Source organism: Neolamprologus brichardi, chromosome 6 (genome assembly GCF_056152115.1).
Source record: "Neolamprologus brichardi isolate AB-2024 chromosome 6, ASM5615211v1, whole genome shotgun sequence".
Classification (NCBI taxonomy): Eukaryota; Metazoa; Chordata; class Actinopteri; order Cichliformes; family Cichlidae; genus Neolamprologus; species Neolamprologus brichardi.
The window spans coordinates 11,277,874-11,304,821 of record NC_142109.1 but is presented as its reverse complement, the minus strand read 5'-3'; the positions used below and the strand labels follow the sequence as shown (position 1 = coordinate 11,304,821).

Sequence of the window (26,948 nt, the reverse complement as noted above, 5' to 3'; positions counted from 1 at the left end):
TTTTTTATTAACAAGCATTTGAAAAGAAGTGGCCAGTGAGTTTATATTGTTATATTTTGGGAAAATAGTCAATGTGTGCTCCCATAATGCATTCTTATGGTTGCATTAATTCCTGTCATGTAGTTTCCATTAAAATATTGAAATTAAATGCACCTGCTATATTTGCCAGGGCACAATTACAGACCCTACTCAAACAGCTTTCATGAAACTAAAAGGCATTTTAAACACACAGTGCTCAATTCAGTATATCCAGGTTCTTATATAGCACTAGTTCACAGCTACAGTAGTCTTTTTTGTGGTAAGGTAAATAATCTACAATATTAGAGAAATAATTTTGTTGTTTTTATGACTTAACATAGCTGTGATCTGAATTAATCATGTAAATTCCAAACACAGGGAAAACCAAACACTTCCTCTGAATTGTACTGATTTTATTGAACAATTCTTCAACACAACAATGCAGCTTCTATAAACTAGGACATTAAATCGTAGACATTAATTAAAAGATGTGTATGTGTGTGGTGTATTTTATCTATGCACTTGAATGTTTCTACGTTAATTATCCACAATTATAATACACTTCTCCTCCCATTCTTATTTAGTAATGGTGTTTGCATTCATACTCTTTCCACTCCCACTAAGCACAATATATGGTGTTTTCTGGGATTTTTGCTTCTCCTGCAGTAAAGCCACAGTTCCCAGAGGGGTATCGCTGCTGCTCATCTTCTTCAGCAACGCCTCTTCCTCCAGCTTTTTCATCCTCCTCTCGGTCTTCATTTTTCCAGACCCCTTTCCATGGAATCGATGGGAGAGCTGCCTAAAAGCTTCTTTTGGAGTGAGTTTCCGCCCAGACTCGTCCACGTACTCAATCTTGACGTCAGGCTTGTAGCCATCCTTCTCCTTGAAGTCTTGTGTGAAGCCTCTGTATTCTTCCCTGCGGCTGTACTTGTCATCAAAGCCCATCTTGTCCTCAATGCAGTAGTCACCATTGGGCAGGGCACCCTTTGGCGCTTTGACACGTGCTACTTTCTGCATTTGAGTCTCCAACAGACCCTTATTTTTGCACAGCAACAGGGCAGCAGCGAGGCCGGAGTTGACGATGGGCTCCTCGTCCAAAATGGTGGCAGAGGCTGTGGCGAAATCTGGTTGTTTTTGTTCCTCATCCAGGTTAACTGTGCTCCATCCAACATTCTCATCCATATCAGAGTCTGAACCTCCAGCATCATCTTTTTCCTCCTCCAGTTCAAAGTCCATAATGTCTTCCTGGTCCTCTCTGTTGCCTGACAGTCCGTATGTTGGGATATCACCCAGGGTTCTGCAAAACTCTGAGGTAGCATTGAAAACAATGTTGTTCCTCTTGTCAGGATCGTCTTCATTGTCATCTTTAACAAGCTTCTTAACCTGCTCTGCCACCTTTGCCCCAGAGTCTTTCAGGAGCTGCATTTGCTTCAGCTTCCTCTGCTTCTCCAACTGCTTCTGGAGCTCCTGCTCTGCCTCATCCTCCTCAATTACAGCTGGCTCAGGAGGGGTAAATTCCTCATCATCACTTATGTCCATTTCTGCCATCCTGATGTCGTCAGACAGCAGGGGGATTTCATGCGTCACCCCCTTCTCCTCTTTCTTTACTTCTTGGTCTTCATCATCCTCCTGTTTGCGGCCTCGGCCACGTGTCCTGGAGCCAAAGTCAGAGCTGCGGGTGTCATCGAGGTGAAGGTCATCTGCAATGGATGTCTTCTCCTTCTTCCTGATCTTCTTCACTCTACGTTTTGTCTTTTTAAAGCCCACCATTTCCTGTGGTGTGTAGTACTCCGAGGCGATAGAGAGCGCAGGCATTTCCAAGGACTGGGCCTGATTTCGCAGCATTTCTTTCATGGCCTGGAGCTCGCGCTCTCGCTCTCCATCTGCAAAACCACCTGTATTCAACCGGAAGCTCTTTTTCTTCTCACCTTCAATTTCCTCATCATACTTTGACAGAACAGAGCGAGATTTAAACGAAACCATGTCGTCAACGCTCTCCTCTTCTTCGTAAGGTTTGTAATCTGGCTTTTTCTTTTTTAATTCCACATTCTTTTCTGCTTTTTCCTTGTCCACCAGTCCCACATTTACCAGCACATCTTCCTCCTCTTCCAAAACACCTTTGTCTTCTAGGGTCAGGATGACAGTCTGGCCCTCAGAGAAAGACTCTACTTTGTGCTGCACTTTGAGTCCCTTTAAATCTCGAGATGTGTACGCATCCTGTTTAATCTGGGCAAATTCCTCCTCTACCAGATTGCTGACACCAAACTCTTCATCCATCTCTTCCAGAAGTTTGGCTCTTTTCTCAGCCATTTCTTTTTCTTTTGCCAGCTTTCGGCTTCTCTCGACCCAGGAGGATGTATCATCCAGCCAGTCATCCTCAGCTAGGGTTTTCACTTTCCCCAGTTTCTGGTTGAGTATGCGTTTTTCCTTCAAAGCTGCAAGCTTCTCTCTCATCTCTTTCTGCTGCTGGATGACCACGGGGTTGATGGTCTCTGCAACCATGGGTTCCTCTTTGGTCCCAAGCTCCTTCTTGTTCTCATTCAGTTCCAGAGGCTTCAGACCCAACTTTGCCCTGAGTTTGTTTGTTTCCTCGATGCTGAGAGATGCATCTCCGCTCGCAGATTGAGGCTGCACTTCAGTATTGCTTTCCTCATATCCCGCATCTACTTTCTCCTTCTTCACTCGTGGTTCCCCGCTGCTCCTTTCACCCTTCCCACGGCTCTCCCGTCTGCCTCTTTCCCTGGACCTGGAGCGCTTTCTTTTCTCCTTGTCTCGGTCCGAAGTGTCTCTGTCGCGCTCCTTGTGGCGATGTTTCTTATGTTCACGACGGCGCTCCTCTGTGTCCTTATCGCGGCTCTTTTCCTTATGTTTCTTAGACGAACCCATCGTTTATCTGCAAATTACAACAACAATTAAAAATGCAAGCACTGAAAAATAAAACCGCTAGCTATGACAATTTTAAGATTTGATTGATGACGGGAAAGCGTTTAGCTTTCCCGTGCTAACTAGCTTACATTAGCTACGAAAACTAAGTCATTAACCGAAGCCACAACTTACGTAGTTCGAAGACAAAGATTGAAATTTGCGTTCAAAATCCAATCTCGTTAAGGGACTAGAATGGTCGGCTGTATGTTTTTTCCAGGCCAGTGTAAATAACCTCACACCACGTTCGTGTAAGTTTAAGAACAAAAAAAACAGCGACAGTGTTGCTGTTTCCTGAAAACGCACTTCCTGCAATCGACCATTAGCCAGAGGCTGATGTCGCCGCCTGCCGTGCGGGAGTGTATATGTCACGCTCCATTACTTGGTGCGTCTCGGAAACGTGAAACGTTGCTAATAGTTAAATGGATTTCACCGGACGAAGAGAGAATCTGTGAAGCTCTTTCTGGCGTATATGAAGAGCAACGACGGGCAACAACATCTCTGTCCGTTTCTGGCTCTGAACGGTGACACCACCGTTTCTTATCTTGGAACGTAAGCTAGCTACCTTAGCAAGTGCAGTCCTAACAAAATGACCAAAAGCCATCACTTAACATGATACGTTTTGGTACAGCTACGTTGATGCTAATGTGCGGTGGCACAGAAGTTATTCAGACCTTAACTTATCCGCATAAATGACCGAATTTGCAGCTTTTAAGTGTATTTTAGCTGTCGTTATGCAAGATATTTGTGAGACCGAACTTTTACCGATACATTTAAAGTTAGCTGCACTGCGAGCAGCTGCTACGGCGAGCCTGGGAGCTGGTTAGTACTAGCCAGCTCCATCGGCAAGCTTGACAACTTTAGCCACTCGCTAGCAACACTAGTTTTCTCATTCTTTTGTAGACCAGCGTAAACATTAAACACCGGGTTAGCTGGTACGGGTTAGTCGGGGTTGCCATGGCGATTGCGGGACGGAACTAGGTCACAAGTGTTGTGCTAGTGAAGTTTAGCAAATATGATGTGTACGCTGATACTAGCGTTTGTGTTTATAGCCAACTCCAGCTGCTGCAATACTCGTCGCTGGACTTATTGTTGGTAATATTATAAATACTCCTGTGGAGTATAGGAATGAAGCTCGCGCTAGAAGCCGCCGCGCGCTGGGGGGAGTATGTCATAGCTTAGCTTTCCCCGGGAATCCGAGCGGGCCACATACAATAACCAAACGGTAGCTAGCGCTCAGAGACAGTGTACCAAAACAGACGGCACGTTTATGTGATCAGCGCAGAGGTACTGATGCTTTCGAGCTTTAAAATAAAGCCGCTAATTAACTCTGTTGGTAAGAACTGATGCATATTTAGCTTTACCGTTAACTGTGACTGTCCATCATGTGAAGCGTGGATGAGGTTTTATTCACAGCCTGTTTAATCAACCGTACGTTGTTATTAATAGCTAAATACGATTAGCCAAGTGACCTTAGTCATAAAGTTAAATTATGAACTAGGTCAAGTTCGTTTTAATGAAATGCGTAATGCCCTGTCTGTCATTGAAGAAATTGATTTAATTCAGTCCGTGGTTCAGTGTGGTGTCTTTCTGTTGTGGATTCCAGCAAGCTTTTAAGAAGCGTTTGCTTAACCGCACGGGGTGTCATTTTGATATAGTTGTGTGTTACTTTTTTTGCTTACTTATTTTGAGTGTTTTTTCTGTGCTGACCAGCATGACCATTGTTGTGAATTTCAGCAAGCTGTAGGAGGGTAGCATGGCAACTGGAGGCACACCTTTTGATGACAGTGCAGAAGAGCTGCACAACTGGACTGTAACCAATTGCAGTCTTGAAGATAGGCTCAACAACATGGTAAGGGCTGGCCCAATGTTGAATGTCAGAATGGTAGAAGCTCCATAATTTCATTGTACATGTACAATGACAATAAAGGGCTTTTCTCATTTTGAAGTACAGCTCATTATCTTTTTTTTTCTACCAAGTGATATAAATGCTATGGTAACTCCCATTTATAGCCATCTATCCTACTTTCTTTTGTACGCTATTTACACTGTGTATTTTAGTGTTGTATTGATAGTATTATGTTATTATGTAATTAATTGTCAATCAATTTCCCTACGGGATTAATAAAGCTTCTCTCATTCTGATTCTGATCAGTTTCATGTTCAATTTTGGAACTATGTTAAACTGCACTCTCCCTTAAAATAAATAAATTTCATTGATATTACCTTGAATAATAATTAACCTCAAAAAAATGTTGTTTTTTTGTGTGCTTTCCTAAGGATTGGGGTGTACAGCAGAAGAAAGCCAACCGATCATCAGAGAAAAACAAGAAAAAGCTGTCAGCTGCGGTGGTGGAAAGCCGCCTCACTAATGATATTTCGCCAGAGTCCACTCCTGGGGCAGGTCGCAGGAGAGCACGCACTCCTCATTCCTTCCCCCATATGAAGTACACCACCCAAATGTCTGTACCGGACCAGGCTGAACTAGACAAACTCCGGCAGAGGATCAATTTTACAGACCTGGATGAGGTAACATGCTTTGCTTTTTGTTCATGTGTATTACTGTGATAGATTACTTTTCAAAAAGTGGCTTGCATGACTTACTGTTAGTGATATGACGCCTATGTCCCGTCTCAGGTGGTGGTGTTGTATAAAAATGTTGACTGGCTTCATTTGTTGCTTTTGGTTTCTGTTCAAAGAGCTGTTGTGCAGTAACACAATACAGCATTTATAATCTGACAGTGTTTCCTGTGACTGGATGAATATGACTGCTGTCTTTTAGGAAAAATGTGTCTGGTGAACAGGTCTATTACTACTGCAATTACAGGAATGCACATGCATGCCACAGGAATGGAGTAAGGCTAACAAGTCATACTGGCTCATGAGAGCAGGTTGCAGACATATCATCGGTATAAATTTCAGCTGGGAAATGACACAAAAAAATGTTATAGCTTGGCTACCAGAGTCAGGGACAGTTTATTTTTCAGCTTCGGGTGTCCCACCCTTAGCATTTCTTTGTTTCGCTTAAAAAATTTGGTTGTTTTTGTTGCCGGTTGGGAACAAAAATATTCAGTAGTCAGATTCATTAAAACATCAGGTTTATTAACTGATTTATATGGTAATGATCTCAGAAGTCCCAGTATCTGTCAGGCTACACTTATCATACCGTCAAACTAAAAAGTTAGTGATTAAATCTGCTGTGGCACTTCAGCAGTCGCTGCGGGAAGTGATAGCAGAATATTTTTCATAGTTTGATACAGAGTTGTTTGACTGACCTTGTTCTGTTGCACCAGTGTGGGTGGCAGAATGGCAGAGCGGCACACAAACATGGGAGGTGAATTTGGGGATTGTAAATGGAGAAAGCAAAAGAGTAGATTGTTAATATATAACTATTTGTTTGGCTCTTCATCAGTGGAGAAAGCTAGAAGTTGAGGAGAGTAAAAAAAAAAAAGGCAGTTAGATAAATATATAAATAAAATTACATACCTTTACAATATTCATTTATCCTTTGTCAGATGTTTGCTTTAAAGAAACAAAATTCTGAACATTTACTTCACTTGCAGTTTGTGAAATAAAAAATAAATACCCAGAACTTTGAGTGGTGATTTGTCTGATTTGTGATGACTTTTCTTACTCAGAGGAGCATCGGCAGTGACTCCCAGGGACGCGTCACAGCTGCCAACAACCAGCGCCAGTTAGCTGTCGAGAACAAGAAGCCCTACAATTTCCTACCTCTGCATGTAAACACTAACAAAAGCAAGGAGCTGCTCCCCCCCTCCTCCTCTGCCCCGGCTACTCCAGCGATCACCAAGGAAACTAAGAAGCAGAGCCAAGGACTCAGAGACACATTAACTCCCGTCGTTCCTACGAAGGAACCTCCGAGGCTCGGTCATGGCAGCACAGACAGATTGCCCTCGTCGCACAGGGAACATGGCAGAGGAGAGCCGAGAATAGACAGCAGCCAGGTAATGTTTTGTTGTTACTAATTTGATCTGTTGTTTGATGTCCGCTTGATGTCTTAGCGTTTTGATGATTGAGCGGAGAGCAGGTTGCAGACATATCAATCCATTAAGTAGATTGGAATTTTAATGATTGAAAACTCTGACCAGCCTATGGTGCCATGAGGAAAATAAGACTTTTTAAAGCAGTTAGAGGAGATCTGTTCGGGAACTTGAATCTTTAACAGTGTGTTAAACATGTTTGCACATCATTGAAACCTTGTATTGATCAAAACAGGACAAAGATGACATGTGAAGTATTGAAACTGATAACTTGCTTGTTATTTTTAAATGCAACACTATGTTTGAAGTGGATGGAACCAATATCATTTGAATAATTTATAAGTTGGAAAAACTTCAGCGAAAAAAACTTTGGAACATCTAACAATAAGTTAATATCAGTTTGCAGTGGCTGAGTGGATGCTTAGATGCTATGAATGCCTACTTTAAAAGTTTAAGAATGTTACTCAATGTAAAATTGCAAAAAAGGGATTATATTGTTATCTGTGGTATATAATATTAACATTCAGATGCTGCAAAGAAATGTTTGCAAGCAAGGAACAAGGCCTAAAACCAGCTTCTTAGAACTACACGTGGTGAATAGCAATTATAGTTAGTTTATGGGGCAGGTACAAGACCTCCAGCAAAGACCGAGTGTGGACTGTCCTGACCGGTTGAAGTGTTGGAGGTAAATGGCACTTACCAAAAACACATATTTGTGTTTATAGTTAATTTGACTGAGATGCAATGAACATTTTTGATATTTTCTTGACATTTATATTTTATGCAAGTGAAATAACCTAACCATACATATATGTGTCGTCGTCCGTGTGTTACTGCACTCAACTCTGAGAAACAAGAACTAGGATGAAAGTGAGGGAGAGCCAGTGCAGCTGAAACGAGGCTGTATTTAGGGCACTTTATAAATATGCCACCCTCGGTGCCCAGTGTTTCCGCCCAACCCCCTTTCTTGCCCTTGTTTAGCCCAGTCTGAGCCTTCCTTACAGATGCTTGCTCACCTATCCTACAGTCTTTCTCAGTCTACTCTTTATTTTCAATCTGAAACCCACACCCTTACACCACCCTCCTCTCTTTCTCTGGTCTCAGGTGGTGAGCAAATTGGTACAGATCCGCGAGTATATCAGTAAGGCCAGCTCCATGCGGGATGACCTGGTGGAAAAAAATGACGTGCCGGCCAACGTGGAGCGTCTTTCTCATCTCATCGACCACCTCAAGGAGCAGGAGAAGTCCTATTTACGGTTCCTGCAGAAAATGCTGGTAAATTTGATATTTGTTTCTCCAGCTCCACCCGTATATCTTTTAGAATCTGCTTCATGCTTTTAACATCGTTTGGAAATTATTATTTATTTATTTATTTATTTATTTTCTTTTACAAATTTGGCTTCTTCATAACTACAGTAGTTTGTTGTTGTCTTTGGGCTATTCCACACACTGTTTAATTAATAGTTTGATCATATTTTAAGCTATAATATGCTATAAAAACTGTAACTACCATTTTTTATTGTTCTGTGATTTTTTTTTTTTTTAATTATTAATTTTTTGTGTAGTTTTATTTAATATTTTCTCTGAGAAATTAAAATTTATAGAAAGATACATTTTAGTCTTAAGCCTTGTAGTCTACCAATTAATTATCATCACCATCTATTCCAGTCGAGAGGGAGTATATAGGGGGCACATATGGGGTGACCGTGGCGCTGGGGGTTGGGAAGCGCATCTGTAACCGGAAGGTTGCCGGTTCGATCCCCGGGGGGCTCTCAGTCCTGGTCGTTGTGTCCTTGGGCAAGACACTTCACCTACCGCCTACTGGTGATGGCCAGAGGGGCCGATGGCGCGATATGGCAGCCTCGCTTCTGTCAGTCTGCCCCAGGGCAGCTGTGGCTACAACTGTAGCTGCCTCCACCAGTGTGTGAATGTGAGAGTGAATGAATAGTGGAATTGTAAAGTGCTTTCGCTTGAAAAGCGCTATATAAATCAGATCCATTATTATGGCAGTTTTTGATTTTTATCCTTTTTTACTGATTGTTCTCTCTGCTGCTTTTATAGGCACAGGAGAATGAGGAAGATGATGTGGGGACGCTGGACTCTGCAGTTGGCTCAGGTTCAGTGGCAGAGAGCACTTCTCTTAACACAGAAGTTCGATCTTCAGATGCTTCAAATGCAACAGTATGTACAGCTGTTATATACATATGTACAGTACGTACACACTCTGTTTTGTCTTTGAGTTCTGTAATGAGAAAATGGAAACTAAACATTTTGTCCCTCCTCTGGCTTTTATCTTGTCTTATTTATTTCTTTTAACCTTCTTGTTCAGTAGCAGTACAGTATTGTTAACATGACTTTTGGTAAAGCCAATAATGCTGACTGTCTGTGGGTGTGCATTGTTAGGGAGGAAGGCCAGAAGCCATGCGTGCTGACCAGAAAGAAGAATTGGAGAATCTGCGTAAGCAGCACGAGTTGCTGAAGAAGATGCTGGAGCAGCAGGAGCAGCTCAGGGCCCTGCAGGGCCGACAGGAAGCTCTAATGGCCATGCAGTACAGTGCAGAGCAGGCACTCGCTGTGATTGAAGACACCGGTGAGATATACTGTAAAAAGTGACAGGCATAATCACTGTGTACAGACTATTAGTGTGTAGGGTTAGAGTGATCATTCACATCACATCATTGTGTAAATTAGTCTTAGAGGAAAAATTAGAAACGATTTGTCTCACAAATGGTCGGTTATGCATTCCTGACATCTTAGATGGAATATTCTCAGGAAATATTTATTCAGCAGAGCTAATGTATTTACAAACATTAATCAGTATTCTCTGGTAAAGGTGTTAAGAGTTGAAATTTATATTCAGTGACTGACACAAATAAATCTGTTGTGTTTTTTTTTCTTAATTTCTTTGTTATTAGTTGTCACAGAAACCACAGGCAGCGTTTCTGGTCTGAGCATCACCTCAGAACTCAATGATGAGTTAAACGATTTGATCCAGCGGTTCCACAACCAGCTTCATGACTCTCAGGTATAGTAGAAACTGTAAATCTACTCTCTCATGTCCATAAATCATATAATTTTATCCCCTCTGTTTGAGCCATCAGTCTACAGACTTTAGATTTACATTAGATTCATATCAGTTCCATCAGAGCCAGTCGTGTCAGACTATTTGTTTAGTATGGTCTGGGAGTAAATCTGTAATGCTGGTGTGAATGGCGTTAGTCTGCCACTCGTTTGACAACCCATGTCAAATCTTGAAAAATCCTCCCTGTAGACTAAAGCGGTGCCAGATAACCGGCGTCAGGCAGAGAGTCTTTCCCTCTCCAGAGAGGTGTGCTGGTCTAGGACTCCACAGCCTGTTGGCCCCCCTCAACACAGGCCGCTCCTCCACTCTGCCTCTGGCCCACACACTGGTCTAGACACTGGAGCAACAGCTGCCAGCGCCAAACTCACCAAACTCCAGGAACTCCAAGACAAAAAGCAGACCATGGACAAGATCCTGCAGGAGCTGCATTCACTCAGAGACCAGACACTCAATAATAACTCACGTATGAGTATTTTTAAGGCATTCTTTTCAACCATTACATGGCTTTTATTCTTCTAAAGTTGTTGATGAATTGCGTGTGGATTCACTCAGGTCGTGGCTTGTCAGCACAGTACAGTCTGAGTATGGGGGGATCTTCAGAGTTTCCATCCACTCTGACCTCTGGGGCCTCAGCCTCAACTTCCTTTCATCCTTCAACTACACAACAGCAGGACAGCTCCAACTCAGCAGATAAGCTCAGGTGCGTACGCAAACAAAGACACAGCTTGAATAGGCAGATCAAATATCAACAGCAGGTTGCTGTACAGGGAGTGGGGATATAGTATAACATTGACGTCACAAAACCTTCTACACAGCCTCCTGTTGACAAGTTTCATCCTTTTCTAAAGTGCTCTTGAACAAGACACTAGACCTCCTCGTTTATGGCAGTCTTTATTTTCTTTTTTCTATACTTTAGCCTTTGAAAAGGAAGAGAAATGTGAAAATATTTTCCTGGCCTGTCACTTAATTTTGAATGATTAAACCTAGCATATACTCACATTTCATTCACTTCCTGCAGGAAGCTGAAGGAGGTCCACAAGCGCTTGAATGAACTGCGAGAGTTGGTCCAGTACTACGAGCAGACTTCTGATATGATGGTAGACGCAGTAAATGAAAACGTGAAAGACGACGATGAGGAGGAGGAGGACGAGGAAGATGAGACGGAGGATGGCTCGATGTTTGAGGCCATGTTTGACTCGGAGCAGGAGAACCGCCAGCCTGTAACTAACATCAGGTGGGTAACTTAATGAATAAAATGGTTTTTGAATTTCTTAATCTTTGTTAACAAGTTCAGTATCTTTTGTTAAAATGGTTATTATTGTCACTGGTTCCAAGTTGCAATATGATAGCATTAGTAATTAGGTGATTGTGTGTAAGTAATTCTACACCGCAACGGTCACTGCGCCTTATCTGTTTAGGAACCCACAGCGCGGTGGGAACTGGGCAGACCTGAACAGCCTGACCAACGGGCGCAGCCCCAGGAGTGGCGCCACAAACAACCGGGACGGCAGACTCAACACTGAATGTGAGATCAACAACCGGTCAGCCGCAAACCTTCGAAGCCTCAACATCCCCTCAGCCATAGGTACACACTGCACAGACTGACACACACTTGGTGGTGTTAGTGTTATTTTATAAATAAGAATATGTGAGTTGAATAACAGAGTTAGTCATAATAGGCTTATATAAGCTGATACTGCACTTAATTTTTTAATTTTAGTTTCAGTCCAAGACGGTGTAGTTGGAGTACGGCACCTGAATTACATAACAGATTGAGCTAGCCAGTAGGGAAAATATGACATGGGAAGGACTTGCAGGGCTATCTACCATTTGGGGTTTAAACTTTCAAAATAAAAGCAACAAGGTTGACTGCTGCTAAACTGCTGCAGAAAAAATTGTAAAAATTGCTCACCAAGTTTGTAATGCTGGTGTGAATGGTGTGAAAGTCTGCCACTAGTTTGACAACCCATGTCAAATCTTGAAAAATCCTTCCTGTAGACTAAAGCGGTGCCAGATAACCGGCGTCAGGCTGCAGAAAAAGTTGTAAAAATTAGGCACCAAACATTCGTGAGAGTCTATTTGGGCATGCCACCAGGTATTTTAACAAAATCTTATGTATGAGAAAGTCATTATATGTGTTGTCTTCTGCTGTGTTTTGACCATTGTATAAAATAATGTTAACCTTCATTTTTTATTTCTTTGACTTGAACAGCCACTTAAAGTAAAAGTCAGACCAATGTTTTGTTTTGTTTTTCTGTCATCTGTAAGTGATACTTCTGTAACTTTGCTTTGATTTAGACTGCCAGTACAACAGGGACATCCCCTATAATTTGTTGAAGGATGAAGATGGTCTTGATAATGAGGGAGGGGCGCAGGCTCTGGCTCCAGACAGCGAGGCATCGGAGTCTAGTCGGAGGAGCAGCCTTGGGAATGAAGCTGGTTTTGGTCAGAAGGTCCATCGGCAGACTGCGAAGCAAAAACTGTGGCAGCTGCAGGAGCTGGTGGCCATGGTTCAGGTGAGAAAGATGAGAGAACAATGCTCAAAGTTCTGTGGTCATGAGTTGGGTGTAGCTTAACAAAGTAAAAAGATTTTTTTTAAATCCAAACTACCTGTAAATAGCAAAGACACTCCAGATTAAACTGTCATTAAATAAACCCAGCAACAACCACTGTAAACCATCATGAGGCTCTGATTCTGTAAATGTGTGTAAAATTAATCATTTTATCCCACTACTGAGGAATCTGTTGCTTATATGCACTTTATTGGTACTTATGGGACTTATGTTTAGGTTCACTATTGAAATACGAAGCGACTTAACTGATTACAGAGTGTTCCAAGCTTTAAATGCTAACCCCACCAGCTGTAGCTGACAAACCACTGATACTGTGCCAAAGCTTTTAGGTGGAATTCAGTAAGAGTACTTAGACATGTAGAAATGTTTTGGATTTTTGGAGACAAATTCAACAACCATTACTTTTACTTATGTTTTAAATAAACATAAGACATTAGTTTGTTGGAATATGAGAAAACAAAAATGAAAAAACAAACAAACCTGCAACTGCAAGAAAATTAGGAAAAGACTCTTAAAGACACTTAAAGCAGTCAGTTGAACTGTTCCTTTAGATCATAAACGACTGACTATTTTAGTGAAGAAGCACTGACCCAATCTGTGTGTATCCAGAGTGATGACACAGATGGAACAACAGCTAATGAGGATGAAGCTTTACGCCAGCAGCCAAATAACACCAGGGCTTCTGTGCCGGGGACATTAGGAGCAGGATCAAAACAGAGTCCCAGAGAAATTACCCTCTCCAGCAAAGCCAGGTACAGAACTGTAAAAAGATTCTTTTTGAAAACCCTTTATTTGACTTTGAAGTTGCATCACATCAGTCCCACCCTATTCTTCTGACAGAGAAAAGCTGTATGAGGAGAAGCTACGTCAGCAGAAGCAGGAGCTGAAGATGCTTCATGAAGAGCGTCAGAAGCTCATTGAAATCCAAGGCAAGATCCAGGATTTGCAGTGGGCTTGCCCTGACCTTCAGGTACTTGACTCATATTAATACACATACATGCAGCTATATGTAGGACTGGTGGCAAAGGGAACAGTCTCAGTGTATAAAAACTGACATGTTAACGCTTTAAGAATGTAATAAGTAATGCTTTTTATTTCTCATTCTTAGTACTTGAAATTGAATTTTGTGGATTCAGTTCATGTCCACCTGTGTTGTTGTTTACACACAAGTGATTGGAGGCAGCTCAGTTATGGCAAAGCCAACCAATGGCACAAACAGACTTGAAATTTCTAAAAATAACTCACTGTAAGAAAAATGTACATAACATAAGGTTAGTAGATTTAGAAGTTTGTAACATTAAAACATTGATCTCTTGTTTATACTCATACTTCAGAAGTCTTTTTTTTGCTTTGTTATGTGACAAATTGAATTTTAATCCAGTGTAACTGTAACCACAGATTTTATTCCAACATAGTTGGCCATGTCATGTTGCCATTGTGCTTAGAAGTCAGGTGTTACGAGCTGTTTTCAGATGTAAACAGTATTTCTGCTGGTTTTCCTTCCAGTCATCTGTGTCCAGCACAGTGAGTCAGCAGGGTTTGCTGAGGAAGGTTCCACTTGCAGTTTCCACTCCTGCGCCCGCCCCGGCTCCTCCATCGTCTGGAGCCAAAACAAACTCAGCCGTACTCAAAGCCACGGCCCCAGAAGCAGCTACTTCTTCAGTCACTGACAATGAGGTGACAGACTCCACCATAGACGACAAAACACCTGCTAGTTAACTATTTAAACCAACTCTTGTGATATATCAAACACACTTTACACTTTGAGAATAATCCACATCCACTGATCGTTTCTGTCCTTGCTTTGAAATGGCAGCTTTGGTCAGAAATGCGTCGCCATCAAATTTTGCGCGAAGAACTGAGACAGCGAAGAAAGCACTTAGAGTCATTGATGGCTGAACACCAGAGGCGTAGTGGTCTCGGAGACTCTGCCTGCCAGATTGAAGATCAAGAGGGCATCACTACACCCTCGCAGCATGTCAGCAGGGATGAAAGGTAAGAGAGATTCTGTTCTAAGGGGTCTGTCTCATGAGATAATAATTTTTTGAAGATGAATAGCAGCGAAAGTGTGTAACACATGCTCTCTTTTTTGGATGCAGAGCATTTCGTCTGCTAGGTTGTCATTTGTCATTGTTTCACAAACGTTTTGAACCATTGTTCATGATTTGTTATTAGAACAATGGCCACCTGGGGTTCCTCTCCATGCCACCTGGATGATGACGATGATGATGACGACGACGACGATGATGAGGAGGAATATCGCTCGGAGATGGGCGCAGAGGAAGAAGAAGAGCAGGAAGAATGTACAGATAGCACTTCTGATGATGACATTCATCTCTACTCACCAAGCAGGAACCTGTGCTCCTACAGTAACAGGAAGAATCAAGGAAGGTCAGACAAAGTGGCAAAAGAAGGATTTATGTCACTGTGTAGTGATCAATAATTTACAAATTTATATGCTTTTTTTTTTTGTTTGTGTCTGCAGCAATCTGAAGCCTCCGGCAGCCTTTTCCGGTGACAGTGGTGGGCTTCTTCATAACAAGACTAAGGCCAAGCAGCAGTCAAGAAGTTTGAACCAGTCTGGAAGCCAGCAGGGGGGCACACGGCGACAAGAGAACCTGCGCTGGGCCTCGGAGCTCTCCTTCACCGAGGGCTCGTATCACTGGCAGGAACAGGTCAACCAGCTACAGAGACAGTTGGACTACAGCACCAGCATGTGTCAGACACTCCTGCAGGACCAGCAGGTTAGTGCATTCAGCACATACATGCACAGATGCTGAAATGCTCTTTGGTTGAAGTTTGTGTCCAGTGTTTGGATTAAAATCGCTGTCAACAAGTGAAAAGCATTCTTTTTGTGTCTCACCTGTTTCCACAGACACTATCATACATGCTACAAACTCTGCTGACGGGTCAGTACAGCATGTTGCCCAACAACCTGTCATCACCACAGGTTCAGCTCATCATGCACCAGTTACACCAGTGCTACACCCAGCTGGCCTGGCAACAGAACAATATTCAGAGGTGAAAACACCAACTTCAATATGTATTTTTCACTTTGTCTATGAAGTACAGAAACTACATGATGTCACTTTTCTTTCAGACTAAAGCAGGTCCTCAATGACCTTCTTCGCCAGCAGCAGCAGCAGCCTATGCCTTCCTCTTCATCAGCAGGTTGGCAAACCCAGAAGCAGGGATCATCCCAGGAATCCAGCTCCGGCCCTCCAGCCTCTCCTGGTTTCTTCCTCCCTTTCTCCTCTACCCTGCATCCTTCAGCCAACAACATGACATCCCCATTTCCACCCAGTATGATATGCAAATTTATCAGCTTTTGGGTTTAATTCTCTCTAAATAATTTTTGAATTTTTGTGTAATAGAAACGACAGACAGGGCAAATATTTTTTGAGTCTGAAAAGAGAGGAAGTTTGCAAGCAAGCAAGGAAGCAATTTATTTATATAGCACTTTCAGAACAACTCCCAGCTGAAAACAAAGTGCTGTACACTTGACATGCCAGAAATGATACACTGAACAAGTTAAAAAAATAAATAAATAAAAATAAAATAAAGATTAAAAAAAAAAGCTGATAATTAAAATGACATTTTAAAATAATAAAATTAGCACAAATAGCAAAAATAATTGTATAAATGATAATTAGAATTACATTTAAAACAATAAAATCAGGGTCATACTGTGTCATATGCCAAGCAGTAAAAATGGGTTTCAAGACGTGTTTTTAAAGTGGACAGTGAAGGGGCCAAGTTTGCACAAGGATTTTACTTTAACCAGAATTATTGATTATGATGTACTATCAAAGCCAAATTTTACACTTTGCCAGAAATCCTATTTTCCACTCTAAAATTAAAAGTATAACCTCCAGTGACTGCTCTGGCATAAACGCTATTGAAAAAATGTTATTATTGGTGTGAATACACATTTTCGATCGGTGCATTTGATTTAGAAATGGTTAATATATTCAAAGGGGACCTTCAGTAGGTGTGAAATGTAAGAAATCTGACTGTAATGACTTAATTGCCATCTTAATCTAAATTGTTTTTTTTCTTTCTGTCTGAAGGCTTTAATTTATATCCCCTGTTCCCTGGTTCCATGAGTGACTTTCCTCAAGGTGCAGTAGGTCAGGCTACTCCTGAACATCAGAAGCAGCAGTCAGATCCTAACACTTCAATTAAAACAGAATACATGAGTTTCCCTCCACCGCTGCAGCGTTCTCCTCTTAACACTTCTACAGAGAGAGGGTATGTCCATCAATGTTGCCTGAAAACTCATTTGTGTTTCTTTATGGAACATTATTATCAATACCTTTTTTTTCCCCTGCCTTAGGGCGGCAGGTTGGCTTAACACCTCCTACTCAAACAATATCACTCGCCATCAACTGTCTAACGCTGAGGCCCGAGAGTCTCCCTCCTCCTCTCCCATTTTTGCCAACCGCCAATCAAGACATCGTGACTTTGACAAGGGGTCGCAGGAAAGCTTAAGCAGCATGCCCGAGCCGGTCGATCCCACCACCATCACAAAGACTTTTAAAACCGGGCGCAAGGCCTCCGCACAAGCCAACCTAGCCTCCCGAAGCAAGACTCCCAAGAGCCGCCGCAGGAGGAGCAAAGGGCAGGGCAAGAACAGTGAAGGTATTAAAAGTGGAATGCTGCACCCTGCTGAGAGGCCAATTGAATATTTTATGCAGGAAGCTCCTTTTAAAAGCTGTTGAATTCAGTTCCATTGTATTGCGAGTTTATCTTCAGGGGCATTTTTCTGCATTTCCTTACCTAAGTGTCAAATTATTGATATGAGAAACATTATCAGTATGTGTCTTTTCATTTGTTGGTGGCTCCCTCAGGTCACGAGAGCGACAGTGTTGGCAGCACTGCAGACTCTGTCCAGGAGAGGGCAGACACGTGCCACCAGAAGGAGCACAATCAGAGTCTTTTAGACAAACTTACTCAAGAAAAGCTGGACAGCAAGGCTAAGCTTGGGAGCAAACGGAACGACCTCTCCTCTGGTATGGCTGAAGCTGCGTGTAGTAAAATCAATGCACCCTCCTTTTCCTCTGTTATTTCTGTGTGTGTGTTTTCTTTTATTTATAATCCACATTATTTTATTGTAGAATGTTTATTCTTTTTCCTTCATAATAACACCCTGTCTTTTTATTTTAATATATATGTAATTGACTTGGCACATTCTTCATGACCACAGATTTCATTTTAATTTTGGGTTAATTTCCTTTTTTTTTTTCTTTTTTTTTTTTTTTGTCAATTTTAATTTATTTTACTCACAGCCTATGCTTGGAGAACACCCTTCCTCTCTAACAGAATTGCATGCACTGAAGCACCAGGTAAAGTCACCATGCAGATCTTAGCATTACTTAGCTATCCCATGCATGGGGTTTTTTGTTTTCTTCTCCTTTTTGGCTTAACTAAAGATGTGTGCAGGATAAATCTTTAGCTGTGAAAATAGTCAGTAGTTTTTTGTATGGTATTTTCTGTTGTTTGTGGCAGTTTGCAAATATCTGTCTGTAATGGTGTCACATCTTTAAATTTCAGATGCAAGCAGTGACTTCTCACTGTTTGAAACGCTGAGGGAGACCATTTACTCTGAAGTAGCTACTTTGATATCCCAGAATGAGTCCCGGCCACACTTTCTCATTGAGCTCTTCCATGAACTGCAGCTGCTCAACACGGACTACTTGCGCCAGAGGGCACTGTATTCCCTACAGGTAGGCTCAAAATTTTCAGAACATGTTCAACTGCTGTTTAAATCCAATGTCCTGGGTTCACATAATAAGATTTTTGGGTGATTTTTTTTTTTCCATCTGGCTGGAAAGAGGATTCGGTATGAGAATGTGGCACTGAACATCTGTAAATACAGTCTGTCAAGTATTAAAGATAACTTTGATCACTGACTTGATTTTTACAATCGTCTGAAAATATCTGGGAACACCTCTTTGAAAGAAGTTTGAAAGTATCTCTGCTTTTTGTTGAGACTAGAGCTACAGCTGACGATGGCTACAGATCATATTTTTTTTATGTTTTATTTTTCAAAATTAGTTTTTTTTAGAGCTATATCTGGCTGCATTTCCACTAGGTAGATTGATCAAATTATAATCATGTGATTTTAGCTTCTGATGATTATGAAACTGAAATAATGGAAATAAAACTTTTTTTTCACTGTAATAATTCATGTATAGTGAGTCTAGGCTGTCAGTCTGTGTCCAAGTCTATTTACTCTAGAAGAGGCTGTAAAACTTGTTGTGAAAGGAGTCTGATATGAGTCGATGAGCCAGTGAAGCTCACTTCTGTCAGATAAGTGATACTGAGGTGATTTGTTGAGGAGATCCTGAACTTTTCTGTTAGTAAGCATTGCTGTTTTGATGCAGTAAGTCTGTGTTAGCTGCTGTTTGTGGCCAGTCTCTAGCCACATGCATAAAAGGAAGTTAAGTTCAAGAGTTGCATGAAGTTGGTTAAATGAATCCTGTCAATTGAGCAAGATTACAGTATTAACTAAAATAAAGGTGAGGGGTGAATATTTTTTATTTTTACTGGAATTTGGGCTGTCTTCCTCTCTTTTTCCTGTAGTCATTGCGCTGTAGCTCTTTGCCATGGCAGGTACAGTGACATATGCACACAAAACAGTAGCAATGGTGGACAAGATAAAGAAATCATGCCAGGTGGGATGTTAACTTAGGTGTGTGTGTGTGTGTGTGTGTGTGTGTGTGTGTGTGTGTGTGTGTGTGTGTGTGTGTGTGTGTGTGTGTGTGTGTGTGTGTGTGTGTGTGTGTGTGTGTGTGTGTGTGTGTGTGTGTGTGTGTGTGTGTGTGAGTGCTTCAGTTTTTGCTTTTGCTGATGGGCTTCCTTTTTCATGGACTCTCTCTAGCTTGCGTCTTTGCATGCACTGTAATGTTTATATGTCTGTGACATGACATGGGCAGCTAGAGACACTGAAACACTTGATCTAACAGTTATGATACCCTCTCTGTGCGTTTCTTACAGGACATAGTAAGCAGGCATCTAGCCGAGAGGAGCGCAACCGAAGACCAGATGCCCCGTCTTGGTCCTGCAGTTTGGGCTGCCGGCTCTCAGTCTGAGCTCACACCCAGCGAGAGCCTGACTACCAGTGATGCAGTAAGAGAAACATTATTGCTTCCCAGCATGGCATTCTCACACTTTTTTTTTTCTCCTTTCTCTTGCTTCCATGTCGCTTTGGTCCTTCTGAAGCCTTTCATCCCTCATTGTCATCCTTCCCCTTCGCTTTCTTTCTTACATTTCATTATACCTTTCTTTAATTTCTCTCTCGGCCTCATCTCCTTTCATCCCACCTCGTCTTGTCTCTTTTCATCATTCCATGTCCCTCTTTATTTTCTGATTTTAATATTCCCTCCCCGATCTTCATTGTCTTTGAGTTTAACTTGACGGTACGCGTCAGAAGTATTTTTTCAAAAAAGAAAAAAATGACCCTGTTCAGCCTGTGCGTCTGTTGCCAGATCAGACATGTGGTCTTTGTTCTTCTCCAGGGTCCCCAGAGTTGTACTAATTGGGAGCCAAGGCTTTTGTCTGTCTAAATAATGGCTTCGTTCAGGAGTGATGGATGAAATGTCTAATTTTCCATGCTAAAAAGAATGGCGACCACAGCGTATGTGCCTCAAATCTGAACTATGGCTTTTTTTCAGGAGGTGGTGGAGAAAAATCTGAGGATCACGCAAGACACAATGAAGAAGAGGGATGATGCAGAATCTGTGGACAACGACAGCACCATGTCAACCTCCTCCAACCTGGAACCTTTTGCTAATGATGACCTGGGTATATATAAATGTGTTTGGGGGAAATTTGGAGTTACTTGGAGGTATTCATCTGAAATGTTTTTCCTTCTGCCTTGAACTACAAATCTGGTACCTCTTCTTGCTTTTTTCCCGCTGGGCTTGTTAGTGCTGGTTTTGGTAAACTAATCAGTTTACACGTCAGGATCAATAAGTAAACAACAGGACTTTTTGGCAATGTAAAACTTTGACTTGTTGGCCTGCTATCATAACTTGAGAGCAAGGCTGCCATACATTGTTTGATCCCATGGTGTAAACCTGTTTACAGATACAAAAAAATCTATTATTCTGGTCTTTTTCTCTTGCTTCACTGATTGTAAAATGTTTGGTGTGTGTCCCCCTTTTTTCCTCTTTTCCCCCTCCTTTCTGTGCGGCTCTGACAGGCAACACGGTGATACATTTAGATAAAGCTCTGGCAAGGATTAGGGAATATGAGCGCATGAAGCTTAAAGTTGAGTTTAACCCCTGCAGCGCCAGCACTGCAGGTGCAGGCACTTCGGACGTCTCAAATGCTGAACGTCCTTCTGCTAACTCTGCTGAGCACCTCGAAGGTACCTAATCACAAGACCCTGCATGTGTACAACGAAGGCCTGTGGCTGGCTAATTGTGGTCTTTCTTATGGCTGTTTATTATAAATAGATGGCATTTTGAATTAATATATATATTTCTCTGTGATCAGGAGCTGCAGGAGGCGAAGTGCACTGCCCTCAGATCGACACCCAGCAGTTGGATCGTCAGATCAAAGCCATCATGACAGAAGTCATTCCCTTCCTTAAGGTAGGATAAACCACAGACAGTGAAACTGAGTTGTGGCTTTTTGCTAATATTCAAGTGACGTGAATTTTCTATGCTTAACAGAAGCGAAACACATTGTGGTTTATTAGTAATTGCTTATTAAACTTTCAACTAAATGTGTATTGAACAAATGAGCCTTTAAGTGGCACCTATTAACCTTTTCAATATTTACTTTTGAAATGTCAGGTGATTATATTAAACTCTTCCCAGTTTTCAAAAATGTACAGGTTGCAAGAAAGAAGCTCTAAACCCTCAGTTTCAGATTTTTTTGTTTTTCCAGCCTTTAATAAGGTGTGTATTTCAGGTGTATAGCATTGAGCACAGAGGCTGAACTGAGGGTTTGCACCAAATATAAGAGAAAGAGGGATTAATTTCAACTGTGACTCATGCAAAGTCCAAGAATAAAATATGGAGTTGGAAATGAGAATGATAGCTGTCCACACACTGCTTTAATGTGCATTCGGTTGTCAGTGAAGTTCGCGCTTCTGAGCAGTTACTGAAGACTAAAATGACTCGTCATTGTCCGTCTTTCTTCTCACAGGAGAACATGGACGAGGTGTGCTCCGTCCAGCTCTTGACTTCTGTCCGCCGCATGGTCCTCACTCTCACCCAGCAAAACGACGAGAGCAAAGAGTTTGTCCGTTTTTTCCACAGACAGCTGGGAGGCATACTGCAGGTAGGACCGATGCCAGCCTTGCTCTAAATTTGCCTCAACAAGCGCAGCTGGATCACATGAAAAGTTGCCTGTCTGACGGTTCGCTCTTTGTTTTTCTTCCAGGACTCTCTCAGTAAATTTGTCGGGCGTACTCTGAAGGATTGCGGGGAGGACCTGCTTGTGGAGATTTCAGAGATCCTCTTTAATGAACTGGCCTTCTTCAGGCTCATGCAGGATTTGGACAACAGCAGCGGCACCGCTTTGGCAGCCAAACACAAAAATAAGAACAGGGCTGAGCAGCATAGTAAAGCCAAACACAGTCAGAAGGTTACATCTTTTGTTTTCTTTCTCCAAGCATTTGTAATGCAATGTTAGCTTGAATGATCCTAATTTTAATGCTGTGTTTATTTATTCCTCTGTATTAGAATAATACAGCCGGTGGCGGCGATAAATCTCTTTCTCCAGCATACACAGATGAAGACAAGGTAGGTAATCTTCACACCGATGACTGTTTTATTGGGTGAAACTGTCAGTAATTAATCTTTGTAACAACAATGTCTCTCACTGTCTTCCAGGACCAAGATGAGGCTGAGCAGGGAGGTGCCTCTGCTTCCCAGGAGCTTTACCTGCAGACGCAGATGAAGAACAGCAGGAGCAGTGAGGCTTCGGAGGCTGAAGAGGATAATGAGGATGAAGAAGGTGGACGGGAAGTGCCTCTGTCAATCAGTGAGTGAAAAGTGGAGTAAGAAAAGGCGGTTCTTGTGAATAACTTTAGGTACTCAAGCTAAAAATGTTCAGTAAACAGAATTCAGCCCTTTGCTTTAATTTGCAAACAGCAAATTATGTTACTTGTCAGGCAGGTTGTTTCTGAGGTGATAAGAGTCTGATAAGAATTTGAAATGGTCGATAACCACTCTGATAGGAACTTTACATTAAAGGTTTCTTTCAGCCTCACTTTCTTGCTCTTTACTCGGTTTTGTAGTATTTATGACACAAAATTGGCAACTTTTTCTCGCGATGTCTGATCACGCCTCAGTTTTGATTTAATAACTGCAGCCCTCGAACTGTGACAGCCTGAGTTATTCCCGGATGACCCGACGATGCTCCGAAAATCTTCTTGTCGTGTTAAGAAAGTTCCGCTTTCTTCTCCTTTTATCCACCCCACAGGTGGAGTTTGAGGTCAGGTAACTGACCACGAGAGTCAGCACTTTTTGGTCTTCTTTGATCTTCAAGTAGTAGTTTACCTTTTAGGTGTATGTGTGCTCATTATCATGCAGTGTGGTACAAACCAGAGGGGGGAGCACATCTCTGGAAAATCGAGTGTCTGCTCGCTGGCTGAAGTGGAGTCGTTTCAGTGCAGGTGTCTAATTCTGATGCCGTGTTTTCTGCAATTACAAAGCTGCTCAATAAACACCATTATTCTAAAAAACTTTAATCGCAGCCACGTCTCTAACAGGTAAACAGAGGCTGCATGTTAAATGAGCTGCTGTTTAGTAGATCTGAAAGGCTGCTTCCGTAAAAGGCATACAAGTTGAAAGATATATGCCCCTTAGTACAGAATAATAAAAGGTTATCTGCAGTGTGATTGGTGCCCTTGAAATTGTGCAAATATTTCAATTGCTCTTTATCTGTAATCATAATTTATTGCGTTTACATGTTTTTGAATCTTCAAATATTCTTACAGTTTCAAACCCAGTCATTATCTTTTTAAAGGTTTTTTTAAGCACATACTTTTGGGATTTTACGCCTTTATTCAAGAACAAACAGTAAAAACGACCTGGAAAATGGCCAACCAGCTGGGAATCAAAACAGAGAATCGCTGCTCACTTAAACCTGCACCCCGACCACTTTGCTGTCTCATTTTCACTTTTTTTTTGCTTTTCAGGTCTCTCCAAAGCAGAGACGCAGGCGCTGACTAACTATGGCAGTGGGGAGGATGAGAACGAAGAGGAGGAAATCGAGGAGTTTGAAGCAGGACCTGTAGATGTCCAAACATCCTTACAGGCTTCTGCAGACGGACAGGCGGAGCAGGAGAGCACAGCCACGGTCAGCCATGGAGATGTGTGCAACAGCTGTAGCTTACATTATTAAGCAGCTTCTTCTTAGTCTGACTGTGTAATTGTGTTGTACTCCAGGGTACAGCAGCCAGCGAAGCCGAAGAGATAAGAACTGAACAGAGGAGTTCGGAGAATGACGATGGTGAGGCTTTTTCTACGTATTCAGCAGCGGGATTTGATCCCGGTCATAGTAAACTTGTCAGGAATATTTTAGGGCTCTCTTTGCACACTCACAAACTTTGTCTTGCAGAAATTGTGAGGTCAGTTGAGACTGTGGATTCTGGAGTGGAGGAGCATGAGAGGGTGGAGTGCCAGAGCCCCGAGGAGGAGAGCAAAGCTGGGGCTTCTGCTGTTGCCTCAGAGAGGGAGTCCACCATGTACCAAGGTCAGGATGTCACCAAGGAGGCAACAACCACAAGCAGCCCAGACACGGACTCGCCCGTCATGATCAGCGTGGATGTAAGTCCAAATATGACCTATATGTGACTTTTTTCCCCCTTCCTGTTGTAGAAATAATGTCAAACCTCTATTGCTGCTTTTTTTCTTTTTTTTTCTGGGTCTATGCTCAGGAGGTGGGATCTGGTAACACGAGCCAAAAGTCTGATGAGGACGACTTTGTTAAGGTGGATGACTTACCGCTACAGCTCACAATCATGTGTGAGGTGCGTAAAGACTAACAGTAAAAAACAAAACAAAAACGCTCAGTTAAAATTCAAACTGCAAGCATTTTAAAAGCCAAGGGATGACCCCCACCCCCGTGGCAAAAGGTGTCTGATTGTACAATGTGTCTGTGTGCTGTAAACATCAGGAGGAGCTGCAGAAGAGGATCGTGGAGGAGCAGCAGAATAACAACCTGTCGGTAGAGATCCTCAACGGGAACACTGAATTGCTGACTGGGCTGGTGGGAAACGCGCAGGCACTGAAGGAACCAGGTATGGATTACAGTCTCTGTCAGTCAAGATCACAGTTTTGTTTGTGCAGATGTCACACATTTCGCCAAAAGCAAAGCCGCCATCTCTCGGCAGACATCCACAGACCCGAGCAGCTTTTAAGTCGATACATAAACAAACTGTGAAGCTTTCTTTTGTGACAGTAAATTGTACCCTTTTTTTTTTCTTTTGCTCTTTTATTTTTCAGAAACCGCTGCTGCCCAGGATGCTTAAAGAATTATACAGATGTTTTGTTTGTTTGTTTGTTTTTTAGCAACACTATACTTTAAAACCCTAAAACCTGTTCTGGTTGTAGGATTGTTAACTCTTAATCTGATAGTTTAAAGTTGCAAATCATTTGCGACTCTCTCACAAACACATGTGCAACAGATAATACTAAGACTTGTACTCCTATACAACAACACTTTTGTGTTAATTTTATCCCTGAATATTTAATGTGATTTATGGATAATCTGGAGCGGAGAATTTTCTTCTATGCTCTCGATCACAACAGTTAATCCTCTGCTTGAATCGCTATAGTGCTGATGCTCCTATTCAGATCCGCCTTAGATTTTTTCTCCCATGGTTCTGGGATCAGTTTGATATCAGTTGTGATGTTTTGGGTTTTTTTTTGTTTGTTTGTTTGTTTGTTTTAATGTTTTATTTGTCTTGCTCTGGCCTTACTGTTACTGTACATCTCACCTTTTCTGAAGTTGGTTCCTATTTACAAAGAGATGACAGCTGACTTCAGCTAAATGTTTCTTTAGCTTCCTTTAAGCGCCAACTCAGCTTCTGTCCCTTCACACTCCTCTTTATATACTGTTTCAGTTAATGGTTAGTCTTTCCATGTATTTAAAATGTTGGCTACAGTAATAAGTTTTAATTAATAAAATGCTGGAACTTTCAAACATGGTTTGGTCATGTGGTTACTACATATATCATAACGATAAATCTCCATTACTGCTCATTGATTGTTTGCTCTACTTCTTGATACCACTAAATTTGAATGAACTGTCACCTACATAGTTTACTGAACAAATATAATATCTAAAAATATGTATATATCACTTTATAAAGTGGTCGGTGAATGTAAGTAAATATAAGGTATGCCACTTCAACTGGTTAGTAACATAAATATATACTTAGCCGACTAAAGGTCAGCCACTCTATGCATTTTATTGACCATGTCTACACAGTTTGAACGTCAGCAGGCTCTGAGATTTAGAAAAGGGACAAAGGGCGATTTTAAGAGACTTTGAACGTTGCGTGGTTTTGGGGATCGGATGGACTGGATTTCAGAAATTGCTATCTTGCTGGGATTTCCTCACACAACCATCTCTGAGGCTTAAAAAGTTTGGAAAAATAGAAAATATACAGTGTGTTGCAGTTCTGAGTTCTCCACTTTTTACAATCAACTTATGCAGATTTAAAGCTGGAGTTCACAGGTTTACCAGAGATTGGAAAAATGTTGCCTGGTCTGATGAGTCTTGAGTTGTTACATTTGGATGGTAGAATGGTCAGAACGTTTGTCCCTTTTTATATAGATACAGTGATATACATCTTCTGATGGCTGCTTCCTGCAGAATCGAGGTAGATCTAAATGCAAAATGGGATCCAAACAAGAACTAGCAAGATGTACCTAACAAAAGTGGTCATTATCAATCATCATCAACTTGTAAGGATTCATGACTTTTTCTCTGTTGTATAAGAATAAGCTGAATCCCTTTGCTTAGATTTTGCTGGAAAAACAAGAAGTGGATTCATTGGAGAAAAAAAAAAATAGATCAAAGGCACAGTTCACCCAGTCATACAGAAATATTGTTTCTCTGGCCTGTTTTAGTTTATTCATGCAGATTGTTTGAGCATGAATTGTCCAGTTCAGGGTGTCTGCCTTCTCTGAAATACTGAGCGGTATTATTCTGCAGGAGGAGGTCTGCATCTATGGATGGAAGGCTTGTGCTCATGAAAGTGTGACAGGATGTAATAATGTAATGAGCTGAGCTGTTGCCCATCTAGTCTTTTATTTTTCCTGGTTGGTGGATTTAGACAAGACAAAACAGTCCCTGCCTGAAATGGCTGTTTTTTGTAAATTT

The 26,948-nt window shown here is 41.7% G+C and overlaps 2 protein-coding genes across 8 annotated transcripts; one reads left to right on the top strand and one right to left on the bottom strand.

Moving 5' to 3' along the window:
- Nucleotides 1-416: 416 nt before the first annotated feature.
- Nucleotides 417-3,831, bottom strand: sart1 (spliceosome associated factor 1, recruiter of U4/U6.U5 tri-snRNP). Its single transcript, XM_035910030.2, has 2 exons — nt 3,076-3,831; nt 417-2,911 (listed from the first exon to the last, which is right to left on the bottom strand). The coding sequence occupies exon 2, from the start codon at nt 2,902-2,904 to the stop codon at nt 595-597; it is 2,310 nt and encodes a 769-aa protein (XP_035765923.2). The 5' UTR covers nt 2,905-2,911; nt 3,076-3,831; the 3' UTR covers nt 417-594.
- pcm1 (pericentriolar material 1) lies at nt 3,262-25,763 on the top strand. Of its 7 annotated transcripts, none has more exons than XM_006796100.3 (40): nt 3,263-3,464; nt 4,678-4,792; nt 5,221-5,469; nt 6,579-6,905; nt 8,046-8,216; nt 9,003-9,122; nt 9,345-9,531; nt 9,857-9,966; nt 10,213-10,486; nt 10,576-10,723; nt 11,042-11,257; nt 11,442-11,608; nt 12,322-12,539; nt 13,206-13,348; nt 13,437-13,566; nt 14,103-14,273; nt 14,413-14,591; nt 14,772-14,987; nt 15,082-15,340; nt 15,472-15,617; nt 15,697-15,899; nt 16,667-16,847; nt 16,933-17,237; nt 17,447-17,608; nt 17,885-17,941; nt 18,150-18,322; nt 19,596-19,727; nt 20,273-20,402; nt 20,803-20,970; nt 21,099-21,196; nt 21,756-21,890; nt 21,993-22,196; nt 22,295-22,354; nt 22,445-22,595; nt 23,755-23,915; nt 24,005-24,068; nt 24,177-24,385; nt 24,496-24,588; nt 24,735-24,858; nt 25,064-25,763. In XM_006796100.3, the coding sequence occupies exons 2-40, from the start codon at nt 4,697-4,699 to the stop codon at nt 25,087-25,089; spliced, it is 6,363 nt and encodes a 2,120-aa protein (XP_006796163.3). In that variant the 5' UTR covers nt 3,263-3,464; nt 4,678-4,696; the 3' UTR covers nt 25,090-25,763. The 7 variants fall into 7 exon arrangements, with proteins under 7 accessions (XP_006796169.2, XP_006796163.3, XP_006796167.2 ...); XM_006796104.3 differs by having other exon boundaries at nt 3,263-3,492; XM_006796099.3 differs by lacking the exon at nt 3,263-3,464 and adding an exon at nt 3,880-4,035.
- Nucleotides 25,764-26,948: the final 1,185 nt, after the last annotated feature.

What these genes read in the sequence shown, in the direction of transcription:
- sart1 (XM_035910030.2), bottom strand. Translation starts at nt 2,904, where the DNA reads ATGGGTTCGTCTAAGAAACATAAGGAAAAGAGCCGCGATAAGGACACA.
- pcm1 (XM_006796100.3), top strand. Translation starts at nt 4,697, where the DNA reads ATGGCAACTGGAGGCACACCTTTTGATGACAGTGCAGAAGAGCTGCAC. An exon ending in ACCAGCTTCATGACTCTCAG is followed by an intron (nt 9,967 to 10,212) that starts GTATAGTAGAAA and finishes TCCTCCCTGTAG; the next exon opens with ACTAAAGCGGTGCCAGATAA. An exon ending in CAGCCTGTAACTAACATCAG is followed by an intron (nt 11,258 to 11,441) that starts GTGGGTAACTTA and finishes TTATCTGTTTAG; the next exon opens with GAACCCACAGCGCGGTGGGA.